General features: G+C 32.4%; 1 protein-coding gene across 2 annotated transcripts in view; it reads left to right on the forward strand.

The window, feature by feature from the left end:
- Positions 1–18162, forward strand: part of LOC140433364 (uncharacterized) — a 43728-nt gene that overhangs the window by 10823 nt on the left and 14743 nt on the right. The window contains exons 1-2 of one of the 2 annotated variants that reach the window (XM_072521386.1): positions 1664–1979; positions 2430–2492. In XM_072521386.1, the coding sequence (XP_072377487.1) occupies positions 1908–1979; positions 2430–2492 (135 nt within the window). In that variant the 5' untranslated portion in view covers positions 1664–1907. Of the gene's footprint in view, positions 1–1663; positions 1980–2429; positions 2493–18162 lie in introns of those variants that run through there. The other variant, XM_072521387.1, reaches the window with a different exon arrangement.

Consider the following 18162-nt stretch of genomic DNA (forward strand, 5'->3'; position numbering starts at 1 on the left):
TACCAGAATTCATGCTAGAGACCAAATTGAGAAATATACAAATATCACGTATAGAAGTCACCCAGTTAACGTACCCTACAGATGCTGTGACCATTTTGAGACAAAGAGTCACCTATCAAAATTGAAACCACTAAAACTCAGTAAAATCAACGTAGATGACTTAAATATTGCACAACACAAATTGGACCAATATTCAGAAGAACTGGACCATATTATGAGCCAATCATTCATTGAGGAACATCTACCCTTATTCACTATATCAACCTTATCCCTGATTATTATCCTAGTTATCTTATACCTTTTCTGCAAATACCGAACCAAAATATTCCCAAAAATTGCAATCTCCTTGTCCCAGGATCAGCCTCCAACTCCACTACCACGCAGAAATTCCATTAGACAGAAATTTCAAAGCTTAACCTCCTTCAGAAGAAGACCCAATGTCCAACAGGAAAGCGAAGCAGAAACACCAATTACTCTGTAAAAGTCAAAGCAATGGCATTGACTTTTCACTAATAAGGGGAGCTGTTATATGAGAAAATATTAACCTTGAACTAGCTTAAGTTCGCCGACTTCAGATTTCATCATCCCTTTCCCATAGAAACCGCTGAGCACGCATTAGAACTTTGTACGAACCGTTGGCCAACATTCATGGGAACAGCAATTCAGCACTTCATACCAAACCTATAAATTACCATTCTTAGATGCCGGAACCACTCTTAGCTGCAACTTCGACCAGTCCAGTTAATGTAGTCATTTTAAATTAATTTAATTTTGTACTATTATTTAATATTTAATTTGTAACAAATAAAGTTCTTTTTTTAAAAAGTCAAATAAGTGATTAGTGATCTAACATATATATATATATATATATATATATATATATATATATATATATATATATATGTTTATATATATATATTTATATATATATATATATATATATATATATATATATATATATATATATATATATATATAAATATATATATAAACATATATATATATATATATATATATATATATATATATATATATATATATATATATATATATATATATATATATATATTTAACGTGATTATTTCGACCAAAAAACAATTTATAAATATGTTGGAAATATCGGGTATGTGGTCTATATTAAATAAAAATCTTTGTTTTTTCTAAAGCTCAATATTTCGCCATTTATTTAATAGCTTCATCACCGAACAACCCGAAGGTGCACTCCGAGTGGCTTCATCGGGAGTAACTGTAAAAACAAACATTTCAAAACACTGACGTATACTTAGATTTACAATACTTACAGAAATTAATATATAGCTAAATATAGCTAAATACAATACCATAAATAGCAAACAACTTTTTTCTAAAATTAAAGACCCAGTACCAACCTTATATAGGAGTAATGTGGTATATAAAATACCGTGTCTAGGATGTGAAAAAAGCTACATTGGCCATACATCTCAGTGGCTAAAACAACGTATCACACAGCATAAAAGTGATTGCCGCTTAGGAAAAAATTCTTGCGCAGTTGTCGAGCACAAAAACACCGGTCATCTGTTAGACTACAACAATGCTCGTATTTTGACACAGACTGAAAATTACAAAAGTAGGTTATTTTTGGAGATGTACCACATTAACAAAAATAAACAAACTTTAAATTATAAAACAGACACGGGGCAATTAAGCAACATATATTGCAATATATTAAACAAAATTTAAAACTACACTCACCTTAATGATTAATCATACTAACTAGCCTTAATGATTAATTAAAGAAATACTATTCCTCTAATGTTTTCTTACATTGTTATTTTTTGCATTTTGAAATAATTTTTACTTGTTCCATCTTATTTATTGTTAACGAACGTGCTCAAAGATATTTTAAATTTTAACATGCATTTTATTAAATGTACAGTTTCATCAACAATAATGTTATTTTAATATTCAATTTTATTTATGTGTATAATCTTTTAATTTCTGTAAGTATTGTAAATCTAAGTATACGTCAGTGTTTTGAAATGTTTGTTTTTTACAGAGTTACTCCCGATGAAGCTATTAAATAAATGGCGAAATATTGAGCTTTAGAAAAAACAAAGATTTTTATTTAATATAGACCACATACCCGATATTTCCAACATATTTATATATATATATATATATATATATATATATATATATATATATATATATATATATATATAACATATAGTAATGTTTTTCCGTAAAATAAGTAATAAAAGGGTTATCATATTTGCAATAAATAAAAATTATGTTGGGTATCCGTAATTTGAGAAAAATTTGCAAAAAAAAAATTATTTAGAAGCATGTAATTGCGCATTAGAATATAATTTTTAATTCTAAACAAAAGAGTTTCAAATATATTTGTAATAAATAAAAATGAAGACTATTTAGACTAATTATTTTTCCAGATTGGACAATTTGAAGCTGCCAGAATTGTCAAGAAACATGACATTGACGGAAAATTTTTATTGGTAAGATTTTAATATACATTCATAAACATAATATGTTAGATATGCAGACAATACAATACTCCTTGCGGGCAGCAGAGAAGGGTTGCAAATTTTGGTTGCTCGCACAAAACACAAAAAAATAACAATTATGATTGTCAGTAAGGACAATCTACGTTAAAGGGAAAGCTGTAGAGAAAGTGCCCACATACAATTACTTGAGATGTGAGCTAAACGCATAATGGAGCCGCAGCCTAGAAATGAAATGACGCATTGAGATAGCCAAAAGCGCTTTCGATAAGATGGAAACAGTGGTATGTAAAGAAAAAATGGGAATACAAATTTGAACTAGAGTCAAATGTGGAAACTATCATGGACACAACACTTAACAAACACGGAAACATTAAGAAAGATAAAAAAAGAAATACTACTGTAAAGGAAAGAAAAATGAGCTACTTTGGTCGTATAGTAAGAAATGAAAAATATGAGTTGATGCGATTGGTTATAGAAGGGAATTTGAAAGGAAATAGAGGATCGAGGAGACGATGCACGTCCTGGTTGAAAAATTCTTGAAAAACTCTTCAGGACTGTTAATAATATTTATTTTCGTAAAACGTAATTAATTCTCAAAGGGAAGGTATTTTTGCATGTATCGCGGACAGATACAAATTATGTCTTAATGCTTACTAAACTAAACACAACACAGAACACGCGTTCTTTGTTTTTCTAAGCCAGACGATAAACTCAAGTATTATCGGCCTTTTATCTTGTGATATCATTGCTTACAATATCATATTTTGTTTCCCATTTATAAAAAATGCAACGTATCGAAATATTAAAGTGTCCAGCATATCTATAGTAAATAAACATATTGTAGATACACATTTCAATGTAAATAATGTGTTTCACATTATTTACTGGTAATCTAATGCACTGTAATTTTTTATTTATTTATTGATTGTAACCCAACTTAAATTAAATTATTTAAAGCTCAATTTATTTTGAAAATGAGTATTATAATTACCAGTTAAATGAGCTACACGTTATTGTATCTTTTTTAAATCAACTAAGACTTTATCTGCATTAGCTTCTTCGGTTGTAAACTTAAAAACATTGAAAATTATTTTTCGTGCTTGAGATACCAAAGGTTTGCCTTTTAATACACTTGCCATTTTAATAAATATAAATAAGTTTATAATATAGCCACTCCAAATAAAAATGTAAATACTTGACAATACTGTTAGAAATCTAGCACTAATTTCACGATGTGAACTCGTAGCCGACAGCAATAGAAATGAGCAATCAGCAATCCCTTCCACTTTTCAATTTGTTCTACGCGCAACCCGCCAGCTCTCGCTTGTCGGATAGTAGTTATTGTAGTATGTTTTTGTTGTTTGTTTTTTGAAACTGTCTATTTCTGTATAAAGAAGATGTTTAGACCATGGGAAACATCACCTACAGTTTTTCGTGCATGGGAGAAAGAGAACCGAAGTAGTAGTAGAGAAAGTGTACGAGTCAACAATCTTTTAAGTGTAAGTGATACAAAAAACAATGACACTGAGACTGTAACTGTAGAAAAGAGTTTAAGACTTCAAAAGAAAAGGATTGTTTTGAATGAACAATCTAAGAGAATTTGTATGAACGTTTACAAAAATCTTCAAAATGATCCTGAAAATAGTTGTAAAGCCAGTATTATAAGAAAAGCAGCCTTTATAACAGGAATTCCGTATTCCACCATGCGCGACATCGTGAAAAGTGGTATTAAAAAAAGAAAAAACAAGATCGGATGCTAAAAACCTAAACAAATAAATATCGTGACTGCTAAATGTTTAAGGAATTTGGTTTACGAGGAATACAAAAAAAATGTAATACCAACAATTGATATATACACCAAGCTTGTTGCGATGGGAAGAAGCTGCCTAAATCCACTTTACGTAGACAGCCGAAAAAACTTGGGTTCAAATACAAAATCGTTGATAAACGGGTGGCTATTATGGAAAGTAACAGGATAGTACACTGGCGTTTAGATTATTTAAAAAAAATTCAAGAATATCGAGACCAGCGGACTATATATTATTTAGATGAGACATGGTATGACACGCATGATACCGCTAGCTAGGGTTGAACTGATGGTTCACTTAAGTGCCAGTTGAAAGGAGTACCTCTGAATTCACTGTGTATCTGCAAATGGTTGGGTGCCAAATGGGTTAATGCTTTGCGAAAAAAAAAATAGAAAAATGTAGTGTAGATTATCATCAAAATATAATTTCTACTATATTCGAAGAGTAGTTTAAAAATACACTACTTCCCAATATAACACGCTAGCTACCACTCAAGGTTTCTCAAAAAAATTCCTTACAGTTCGTCTTGAAAACAGGAACTAAAAGATTTCCTCTCAGATAATGATTTGTGTTTTAAAGACAACTATAATAAGAAACACTTACTTAAAGTGCTTCGTACTAAAACTTATAAGAAACAATATATACTGAATACTATTGCAATACAACATGGCCATACTGTTTTGAAGTTACCACCTTATTTTTGCATATTCAATCCTATCGAATTTATTTGGGGACAAGTAAAAAAACGGATTCGAGGAAAAATAGTATTCCAAAATTTGACGCTAAAGTGGTCGATTTAATTCGACAAGAACTATTAGAGATTACAAGAGCTGACTGGAAAAAAGCAGCAAACCATGTAGTAAAAGTAGAAAATGAATACAGAAGACTAGTACAATTATTTTTAAACAGTGGACAACTTATTATTAATCTGGTGGATAGTGACGATGATGAGAGCTCGTCTGCAGGAGAAATATTTTAGACAAGGCACTCTAATATGATGATTATTTCAGTTAAAACAACTCAGATTTTCATTATAAATTGTTAATTTTGTTTAAAACAATATTTTCTTAAATGTAAAATACTTTTCCAGTTTCGTCTATGTACGTCATCGTTAAACGCTAATAGGGCTTTTCAACGCGTCTCATATGTTTCAGGCACTTATCATATGTCGTATAATTTTAATATATCTACGTCATACGTTATTGGTATATAGTATATACCACTAACTATACAGTGATGAGTGTCTTACTTTTTAACGTAAGAGATAGAAAACACAGTTACTTTGTGAAATAAAAAGAGATGAAACTCGTAGAGGTGAGAAATATTCGGAAAAACCTATAATTTATATTACATTACATTACCACTATCGATAGTCTCACACCTTTAGACGTTAGATTCGAGCTAAATCACCTCGGTCATAATTATTATGAGTAACGTCGAATGTGTGACGTATTTCCATTTTTTAATTTCGCATAAAGTAAAAACTGATTGACCACAATAAAGCAAAAATGTGAATAAAATAATTTAATTAATAGTGATTATTTAATCTAAAGTTTTAAATTATTAACCAAGAATAATTTCTACTATGATTTGAGGAGTTTCATAGAGTCTTGTCACGGAATAATTATAAATCCTTCGTGGATTAGTGGTAAGAATTCGACATTGCGATACAGACATCGCAGACGATTAGAGTCATAACCCACATGTGGTTTTCTTTTCTTTTTTTTTTTTGACGTGACAACGTCTTAAATTAGGTTGTGGCTCGGAGTCACTCATGAAAAAGTGTAACGCCCGCTCACGTCTGTTACGATGAGTCACCGAACGAGAGAGAGGCCCGCCGGACCGGCGAATGCCTTGCGTCTCTCTCCCACTCAAACATGATCGGTCCGCTGCGCGCGCAGCACTAGAGAATTAGGCGCGTTGAATCGGTGCGTGCTTGTGTCTCTGTCTTTCTCGAGCGTTCTTGGCGTTGGAAAACCGAGAAAGCGTCATAATACAAGTTCACACGTGTGGTTAAAGTATCGTCAGCTGTGTCTGTAGTGAAAATGTGGAGTGCTTAGATTCGTCATTTACAACAACTACAACAATAAAGGTAAATAATTGTACACTAATATTTCATTATCGTAAACTATGATTGATTGATTAATTGTTAGATTGACACAAAAGTTGAGAAACTGAGTTTATAGGTTATGTCATACTATTGACAAATGTTGATAGTGTTAAGTAAATTATTAGTTTAAATCACTCTGCAATCAATCGTAATTCAGTCGATTGAGAAGAAACAGCGCGTTTCAACTGCAAACAACTATTGTGCAATTTAATAATATTCATATCAATAAATATTCTACCGAGAAAAAGACGTTGTCACGTAAAATCTTCGCCCGTAAAACCGACTTTACAGGCAACCGATTTTTTTTATTTTAATAATTTGAAATTATGCAAAGATCGTTTTGCTTTGAATCACTAAACAAAACCAAACAAAAACTAAATTTAAAACAAAAAATCTTATTGACTAAACAGTATCGTCGTACTTTCAAAAATAAAGTAAAAACTTTTAAAGAATGTTTAAATAAGTAAAAATTCTACAAAAATAAAAAAATATCCGTGGCCACTAATCAATCGATTGGGAAAAGTCGCACTGAGATATTCACTGACGATGCGAGAATTATGTGCAGGACAACCATCGTGTTGAAACCATATGGAATCGAAAGGTATTGGTAAATTACAAAGGGCTGGGACAATTTCATTTTGCAGAAGTTCCAAGTATTTCCGCCCAGTCAACATACCGTCTATAAAAAATGGACCAATGACATGATTCCCTATTATGCCTCCCCAAACATTTACTTTTCGAAGACGCTGGGTACGAGCGACATAAATCTGACGAGGATTTCCTCGAGATCAATACCTAGCATTGATAGAATTGTGACGGCCATGCAATGAAAACGTACATTCATCGGCGAACAAAACGTTCTCTAAAAAATGTTCATCTTGATGTGACATTTCCATTGCAGTTTGACAAAATTCTAAACGTCTATATTGATCCCCAGGGAACTGTTCGTTGGATTTATGAAGTTTATAGAGACGGTATTGATGTCTTTACAAAATTTCGCCTACTCTAAATCTTGGAATTTCACATTGTTCTCCGAGACGAGGTGTTGATTGGGTAGGATTTTGCTCAATACTTGCACAAATCAAAGTGTCCCTTAGTTCCAAATCTGGATTTACCTCCCTTCGTCTGCGAACTCCTCTTGGATCGAACACGGATCCATAAGTAAAAAAATTACGTATAATAGACTGAATTGTTGATCGTGCTGGAGCCGGCCTATTTGGAAACATTTACAAATTGTTGTCTAATCATGTTGTCTGATAATCCATTCACATGCCAGACAACAATTTGCACTTTTTCCTCGACCGTTAAAATCCTTTTCACGAATTGTTTTTTCAATAAAAAGTTTCTGTTTACCGTAAAAAACACTTCTCGATGTGTTATTATTTGATAACTTGAAGGCTTGATGATTTGGTTAGCTATAAAGCAGGTAGCTGTTCGCGCGCATCCATTCCATTGTCGTCAATTGTTTTGAAAATCATTACCTGTACAGAGGAATTGATATTAACACTGAGAATTTAGTGATGGATTTGACATTAAACAGTCTTCAATGAATTATTTTCCATTCACAACTGAAGACTGTAAAACTGGAATTGAATTTGAAATATTTTGTATTTCTATTTTATAACATTGGAATAAGAATAAATTGTAAATAATGAGTTTTTCGAAAACTTGTTACCTAATATGTATCATATTTTCTATTATTTTTGATTGAGTAAAACAAAAATTTTACCCTTGGTGTGAATTGAACCCCAGTCTTCTTATCAATAGACAACGTCTCTAACTATTACGCCAACTCCACGTACAACAATTGTTTTCGGACTGATCATACCTATTTAGTTTAGTCAAATATTTCAGTTGGGTTATTTTTATTATTAAATAAACTCAAAGATTTATAATTTAAAATCGCTACTAATTAATGTTTTTTACTATAATATATCTTAATATATTTAATCATTTATTCTAACATCAGAAATTATTAAAATAAAATATTTTCGAGGTCATCCGTATAATTATGACTGAAGTCAAATAGACACGTCTAATAACTAGCCTTATCTCGTACTATCTGACAACTTAATCTGTCTTCTATCCTTTCCGCTATTTTGCCGGGTGGTAAGACACTCATCACTGTATATACCAAAGACGTATGACGTAGATATATTAAAATTGTATGACATATAACAAGTACATGAAACAAATGAGAAGCATTGAAAAGCCCTATAGAAGATGCCGTTGTATCACCTAGTATTTTTCCCGACAGGGTGGTAGTGTGATAATTTTTTTTTACATTTCACTTTTAACCATTTAAAAAACAAAGAAAAATATAACGTTTTGTTTGTTTCTCCAAAATCAGATTTTCTGCTCTTTGACTATAATATACACATTACATATTGTTATTTTATGATTTAATACTTGTATCAAAAAATTTGTAACAGTGAAACAACCAATATCGCGATACATCCCTGGTTATCGGTTACTCGAATTTCGTAACATACAAATATTATCTGGTTGAATTTGCCGACGGACGAAATATCGATGGACCCGACTTTACACGAGGACGAAGATATATATATATATATATATATATATATATATATATATATATATATATATATATATATATAGAAAAGAAATTTAATCTTTGCAGATTAGTTAAATAGTAAACTCTTAAATATTGGGGAAATCTGCAAGAGGAAATCTTGCAGATTTCCCCAATATTTAAGAGTTTACTATATATATATATATATATATATATATATATATATATATATATATATATATATATATATATATATATATATATATATATATATATATATATATATATATAATGTATATATATATATATAATGTATATATATATAATGTATATATATATATATAATGTATATATATATATATATATATATATATATATATATATATATAATTTTTTTGAATTTACTAATATAAAAATTATTAAATATAATGTATTACAAAACGGACAACTGTTCTCATAAGTAAAAGACAAGACTCCAACTCTTTATAAAACTAATGTTATCTACAAGTTGCCTTGTTTGGATTGTCGGAGTTGTTACGTTGGTCAAATTTCACACTAGCTTAAACAGAGAATAACATAACACAAAAGTGACTGTACAAAAAAGAAAAATACGTGTGCGACAGTTAACCACAGTTTAAAAACTGGGCACCATTTTGACTACCCAAATGTCAGGGTTTTAAGGCAAGAAAACAGTAACAAAAAAGATTGTTTTTGGAAATGTGCCACATCAATAAAGAAAAAGAGTCAATAAATTACAAGGCAGACACGGGACAGTTGGGCAGTATATACTGCAACATTTTAACCATTCTGTATATTTTTAACATGTATAAAACTGAATATTTCTGTTGATTGTTAAGTATGTACCTACTTGTGTTTTTTTGTTTGCATTTTGTGTTTTTTAATTACTAATTATAATTATACATTTAAGTGATACTGTCTGTCAGTACTATTTTAAAATTTTTTTTTAATTTTGTAAGTTTAATAATTTACATCGTTCTTTTTATTAATTTTATTTAAAATTATATCTTAGTTACTCCCGATACAGCTAACAAAAAAATAGCGAAATATAGGGACGCAAAGAAAAAAGGAGTTTTATTTACAAATATACACCGCATACCTGCTAATTTACTACAAAATTATTTGTTTATGTTTTGGTCGATAATCCAACCAATTAATTTTTTCAAGTAATAGTATGAAATTGTACGTTAAGGTAATTAAAAAAAAGTTGTTAATTTTAATCAAGTTCAATATATTTATAAGCCAAAACATTAATTGATTCAATTAGTATTCTATTCTAATATATCTCAAAATTTTTGATCACAGACGACAAATTTTAATTCGCTTGTTTAAATCTTATCTCAGGATTTTCTCTGGTTTCTAAAATACCTTTATCTTGTAATAGTGTTAAAATATGTAACAAGAATAAAAGGAAAATAAAAAAAGAAATGTCAAATAAAAATAAAAATTCAAATATATTACTTAAATGCTTTGCAAACAAAATTTTTAGAAAAATAAGACATAATTCTAAATGTGGATATCGGTATACCCACGATACACTTACTTACAACATCTCTGTCGCTTGGCGTGACGTCACGTGCGAGGTAAAACTCTACCGGTTCTAATGGTGCTAGAGTAGTTGAAAGCAGAATTTTCAGTTATTTAAAATTATAATAGCTAATTTTTGGGTAGGATATACTTAAAACGAATTTTATAAATATTATTAGCTATTTTTACGGAATTGTTCAATATCGATAAGTTCATAAATTATATATTCAAATGACAAATGCTGATATAAATATAAAGATTATCGTTTTTCCGCTAATGTATATTCTTACATTTTTTGTAAATACTAGGTATATTTTTTCTTACATACTATAATAAATATTCTTACATTTTTTATATCAAAAATGAGGTTTTAAAACGCGTTTTATTGTCAGTTTAATCTTATATAGCTATTATTGAATGTTTTGAATTCATTGACCGGATTAATTAAGAAAAACTGAACTATTAAATTACTAAGATATTCAACGAATTTCCAACCTTCGTTGTATTTGCTCTTATATAAAATATAAGAGTAAATACAACATCTCCTTCCAATAATACACTATACTATAATACTAAAAAACTTGTTACAAAATATAATACATACTTGTTTTTATTCCTATGCGGCGTCGGCTTCCCGAATTAAGTTTCTCATGGATAAAAGTTGTAGGTCTACTTTCTAAAATTAGTAAATTTTGTCATCTTTTTCTCCAAGTTTCTTTGAGCATTTTTGAAACTTATTTTCCTATTCAGGTCCCTCAGTCTTATATAAGTTCTAGTTCTGGCAAGACACAGGATAACCTCATAAGGAACCGTGGTATTTTGTATTTCGGCCATCGTGTTTTCAGCTAATTTGTGAAAAATTTTTACTTCTTTAGATAAAGAATTGCCATGCATTTTATGACACTGAGACTCGAGTTTCAATGCTACTTCCCATAACTCATGATTGGGTTACACGAGAGAACCTCGAGAAAGAGCATCTATCCAATCAGGTGCATTTTTTGTGTCTATACATGTGGATGTTCCTAGAGAGTGCTTGTTTTTATATTTAAATGCCACGAAGCCTGCTATATATTTTAGTGATTCCTGGCTTACTGTTTCTTTCATTTCAAAATTTTGCAACAACTGTTCTGCTTCATCATCTATAACTTCTTGGAAATAACATGGTTGAACGAAAGAAGGTGTTATAATTTCTTGTTCAAGAATTTCTTCATCATTCACAGGTTCTTCAAATATGGTTAGGTTTGCTAACATTTTATGAGTTAAACTTATTTCTGCAGTCTCAACATTTGACTTACCACTCAAACTTTGAGAATCCTCGAATATGTCCAACAAACAAGCCTCGTTAGATTCTATGGTAGCTCGGTTCTCTGTAAATATGGCTGCCGAATGTTTTCCCAAAATATACCATCGAAGTCGGTATTTGAAGTCCAGAGGCGAAGGGTGATCATTACTGCCTCCCATCCCTCGATTATACGAGAAAAAATTTTCGAGGACATCTTGATTGAGCCTGGCAGTTAGTAAATAATCCAATTCATATTTTGTTTTTAGATAATCAAACATTTCTAATAATGATTGACTTGACAGCAAAATTCCTTTTTGAAAAGGAATCAATTCCTTGTGACTGCCTACTCTCATTGTTTGAATGAATATCATCATTTCATTCAATAGATGTTTTTGAGTTTGAATACCTTGAATACAAATTTAGAACGAGAATTAAATAAATCAAACCAATCGTTGAAGAGTTGGACCCAATTTCAAGGCTTCTTTCCAAAAGCTATCTTTTGGCATAGGACCTTTTTCCCCACAGTGCTTCATGGCTTTTGCTACAGAGTTAGATAAAACTTGCACTGCTGGGCGTACTCGTTGACGCATGGATCCTTTCATATTTAAATGTTGCTGGGTTAATTTATGGGCATATGTTAACTCAGATGTCGATATATTAAGAAGAGTTTCAAAATAATCAATATTTATCTTTTTGTTGTCAATGACGAATCCTTGGTCTATTAAATGATTCCTTGCAAGTTTAATTAGATGGGGTACATCAGCAAAAACAAAAACTTTTAACTTGTCATTAGATGGATGAACAAAGTAGCAATTTTTGTTATGTCCAACTTCAAGTTGATTCCACAATGAAATATTTTTTGATCCCATATCACTTATAATGGAAACAACAATAAAATTTGCCCCATAAAGCTCAGAAATAATTTCTTCAATAATTTTTTTTGACATGGGTTGATCAAATTTGTAGTACAAAGGTTGTTTCCAATTTGAAACTAATCCACACACCATAACTGTCTGACAAGCTTTATGCGGTCCAACGACTTGCTCGTACTTTTTATCGATGTCCATTTTGTTTGATATAAATATTTCATCGAATGCCAAAACGCACAACCGATCAAACGCTTTTTAGAATTCCGTCATTGACTTCAAAATTGCTAGCCCAATTTCTTAATGTTGACATAGCTGGTAATGGATAATTATTGGCCCTTAAATATCTATAAGCTTTTGGGCTGACACTTCGCAGGGATATTGCTGAAGCAATGTCTTCTGTGGACCACCGAATCCGTGTACTTTGGTTTGGTTTTAACAAAATTCTAATTTGACCCGATGTGAACAGTTTCTTTAAGAGATTTGTATATTTTTGGGAAGTGGTAGATTTTGTTTGTTCAATTTCTTTTGAAAGCTATTTGTTTTGAGTTTCAAGTAGCGTTAATTTCTCTTTGAGTTTAAACAATTCTGTACAACATATGCATGTGTGTTTAATTTCATCTGTTCTGGAAGTAAAATAAGTCTTTTATTTAAAACTCATGTAAATTTATTTAAAAATTATGTCAATATTAAAATTTTCGATTTACTTTACACTTACTGGGTGTTTGATATGGTTGACAGCTCGGACTCTTCAGTAATGGTCTGGATCTCTAATGGGTCCGAAGTGCTGGCCACTGTATTTATGATACCTTCCAATTGTTCTCTACGGCTTCTTTTTACAATTCGTAATGTTCTTTCCTCAAATTTTCTCTTTTGAGAAGTATTAAATGAACTGCCAGGTAAATTTAATGTTGGTATAGCATCAGCTTTTAAGAGACGGGCATTCTTTGGACAATAATTGAGAAGCCTTTGCCTCATGGTTATTTCAAAACACGTATTTTCAAAGTGTATTGAGCCAATCGTTGCTGCAAAAAATTTAAAGTACTGAATAAAGGTAGTTATAAAATCGACTTTTAAAAATAATAGGCAATTTAAAAAAATTTAAATGTGGCAGTCGAGGAACTGCCGACAGAAGCTATGCTGGAACTGAATATAAAAATGAGGATAAATTGAGGATTATTCTCAACCTCAAAATGAGGTTGAGAATAAAAATAACATGTCTAAAAATAAATAAAATGGAATGAAATTATCATTTGACAATAAATAATACTAAAAGATGAAGAGGAAGGAAAATAATAAAAAAAAACAAAAGAATAAGATAAAATGAAGAAGAAGAAACAGTTTATCGTTTGCCCAGTACAGCTCAATGCACCTCTAAAGTAGCAGAAGAAGAAGAAGTTAAAAATATCAAGGTAAACAGAAGATGAAGAAAATAAGTTGATAAAGTAAATTAAACATTTGAATAAAGTTCCGGAAGAATCATAGCTTCAAAAATATATGTTTCATTTTGCATAAAAAGATATAGGTACTTATTTGTTTTTGAGGAGTCTTTCAAAAATCATTTTTTAAAGGAAAACTTATATATATATATATATATATATATATATATATATATATATATATATATATATATATATATATATATATATATATATATATATATATATATATATACCCGGTATTTAGGCGTTCCACGCCCTTCCGGTAGGGATCTATGGAGGAGTATCACCTAGCCGCAAGCCCTTATCTCTTGCCGTACTGCTCCACCATAGGCCGATCAGATACCAGCATATTCTAGACTAAGCCGCAGATTCATTTTAGAATTTTAAACTACTGCGTTAGCCTTTTTGTTTGCTATTCACCGAGCCGGGGATTTGAACTGACATCTCTCGCATTGAAGCGAAGGAGAAGCCAGCCGCCCAGCCCGCTTGGCTATCCGATCGACTTAAAGGAAAACTTACCATTTCTTAAATTTATTTTATCTTCTCTCCAGCATGCGATTATCCACTGCTTTCTCAGCTCATCTGTCTTGGGGAAACGAAAGTATTTTATATCTGTGCCTTTTGTACACTGATTATAATTTGTACATTTAGCTACGGCACAACTAGGCATTTTAAATTATTTCTACCACAACACTATCACAATAACACAATTAAATATATTACAAATGTAATATTTACTTTACAATAATACTAGAAAGTCGTAATCGAAGATCTAAACAACACATTTATAATATACTAATGCATTTATTAGTATAATGCATTATTATTATTATTAGTATATAGTATTACATTAGTATTACATTAGTAATAAAATTAGTATATAGTATTACATTATTAGTATAATGCATTATACTAATGCATTTAAATGGCAAATCTCGCAGAGTTCCTCGCACGTGACGTCATGCTCTCGTCGAACCGAATTACGGTTCTATATTTAGCATACCGTTGTGTGTGTATCGTGGGTATACCTTATTCTGACAAATTCGAAACTGTGCAGTCAAGATTTAATCCCTCTTAATTAAATGCCCTAAACGACTTTTCTAGCTTATAAACAATTAAATTAAACAAACTTTATAACATTTTATTAACGATTCCGTTTTAAAATTTCATAGTGTGAGATTGTTCAAAATCACACTCTGAATTCTCGTGTAGAATTCGTTCGCCAACCGCCTGCCTTAGACCTTCCCCCAAAACCTAATATAGATCTCTCGTACCGAAACAAACTCCTTTAAACTCTGGATACTGAGTTCTCCCAATGCAAGTATGAATTGATTGTAGTTACAGATGCTGTTGCTATCAAACCTGCTACCCTCGTCTCCGTCGGCGTACAAAAAACCAAAATGGCTTCCACTTTTTTTTTAAATAAGATTATTTTCTTTCTCATGAACTGAGTTTATTAGTCTAATTTATTAACTTTATTTATTATAAAATTGTTCTAACACTTAGTTTATTATAGTCTTTATTTGTACAACATTACACTAATTTATCTTACACTATAATTACAATATAATTTATTTACAACATTTATTACAATTTATATTCCCGACAATACGCGCGTTACATTTCAAAACTCTACTCGATATTATTATTTACACTAACCCACACAATGAGAATTCCTCTATATATATTTATTAACCGTTGTTCTGGAATCCCTTCCAGACTGATGTTGACCTGAGCTGACCCTTCGCGAATGGTATGGAAGAAGACCGGTTTTATCGTAGGGGAAACTACTAGAAAATTCGTATTAGAATAATAACATGTTTACAGGTTAAATATGAGTCATATTTATCGTAAAATTGCCCCACTCTTAAAAGATGGTTCCTCCTGGAATCTTGTCGGGACTGGAACTGGAACTTTATGCTGGTATCGGCAACTGGACCTCTTCCAGTTGTATAAAAATGACAAGGGACGGTTTTCTCTCTGCACCAGTAACTATGCGGATTGCAACAGACTAACACCTGGACTTCGGTGTCTTTCAAGATCTCCTCCACCATACTTCAGATAACCCTCCAATCTAATTGGCGGCACTCCAACTTTGGTATGGCTAACTTTTGCACGTCGGACTTTAGTATCTGCTCTCTCAATTGAAGTAAGGCTTCCCATACATCTCGGTAGGTAGGTTGGTCACGGACAGTGTCTTTTGTTACCAGGTAGAAAAGGTAACATGATGCATCTTGGAGTTTCAAGGCTTTCCCGGGAGCTGGCACTTGGCATTGAAGTTCTGCAACTCGACCGAACTTCCTTCGAAAGACGGATGCCAACCCTGCTGCGTCTTTGATACTGGCCGAGATGGTAAGAGCCAGCGAGTAGTCATCGGGAAGCGCGAGTAGATCTTGCTTTTCGTCAATGGTAACACCATGTCTTGCTTTACCGGTACCTCCATAGGCCCCCATGAATTCCTCAACGTGAGGTCAGACACATCTTGGACTTGCTTTATTTCTCCTTCTTCATCTACGTTGTGGTCACCTTCAAAAGACGCCAGCCGGTTATGGTGTATTGTCATCGACTTTCCCCTCGGAATCTTGCTTATTCGGTAGATTACATCGTTGATCTTCTCCATAATGAGGTACGGACCTTCCCAAAACTGCTGCAACTTGGGAGAACAACCTTTTCGCTTCTTGGGATTATGGAACGACAAAGTCTGGCTCTTTTTTTCAGCTTGCCTATCGTACGATTTCTTCATTCGGTCGCTAGCGATCTAAAGATGGGAACGGACCAACTAGTGTACATCGTCGATTCTTCTTCGTAATTCGATCACACAATCTTCGCCTGCTACATCTTCTCCAGGTCGACACCCAAACTCTAGATCACATGGTAGTCGCATCTCGCGTCCGAATAGGACTCTGGCTGGTGTCTGGTCTGTTTATTCGTTAACAGCAGATCTGTAGGCCATTGTGAAGATTGGAAGATATTGGTCCCAGTCTCGCTGATGATCGGACACCATTTGTGTCAAATACTTGCCAACTGTCCTATTCATCCGTTCTACCATACCATCCGATTGCGGATGATATGCTGTAGTTCTTGTTTTCTTCATGCCTAGTTTATCACATATTCCTTGGAATAGATCGCTTTCGAAGTTCCTTTCTTGGTCGCTCTGGATCTCCAAATGTACTCCAAATGAGCTGATATATTCTTGGATCAACTTATCTGCAATGGTAGCGGCCCTCTGATCTGGAAGTGTGTAAATCTCGACCCACTTAGTGAAGTAATCCATTACTACCAACATGTACTTGCCCCCATTTTCACTTTCTGGAAATGACACAGCAATGTCCAAAGCTATTCTTTCAAACGGGCTTCCACATTATATTGTCTCATAGGAGATCTCCTTTTTCGGCAAGGCCCGTTACTCGTAGCACAAATAGTACATTTCTTACACCAGTCTTTTACATCGTCGAAAATGTTCATCCAATAAAACTGTTCCCGGATTCGCTGAAGGGTTTTCTTTGCACCGAAATCCCTCCTGATGGACTGTCGTGTAACTGACGAAGTACTTCGGCTATTCTGCTCTTTTGGTTCACCAACTGTCTTCTCTTCTCTGAATCGTAATCATTTTTAAGGACTCGTTTGAGCAAGCTATCTTCCATGATAAATGAGTCCCACTGGACCCAATACGTCTTAACTTCTGAGCATAGGTTTGATATTTCTTGCCAAGGTGGTCGCCGTTTTTCCTCTTTCCATTTTCTAATTTTCTATACAACTGGATCTCTCTCTTATTCTTCCCTTATCTTAGTAGGCGTCCAGTCGTCGTTGACCATCGTTGTTCTTAGCACTGCTGCTTCCTTGGATTCCATTTTGTTGCAGTGGGAACACTCTGCTGGGCATGGCCTTCTGGAAAGAGAATCAGCGTTTCTGTGGCTAACTCCGGCCCGGTGCTCAATCTTTCAATAATAAACAATAATTCCGCTCAGGTTTTGAAAGAACTTTACCAAAATATCCAAGGACTCGTTCCTATCCTCCTTGAACCTGAGATAGCCCTCCTCCAATTCCCTCATTACTTGCATCTGTATCTAAG

Source organism: Diabrotica undecimpunctata, chromosome 2 (assembly GCF_040954645.1).
Source record: "Diabrotica undecimpunctata isolate CICGRU chromosome 2, icDiaUnde3, whole genome shotgun sequence".
In the NCBI taxonomy this organism is placed as follows: domain Eukaryota; kingdom Metazoa; phylum Arthropoda; class Insecta; order Coleoptera; family Chrysomelidae; genus Diabrotica; species Diabrotica undecimpunctata.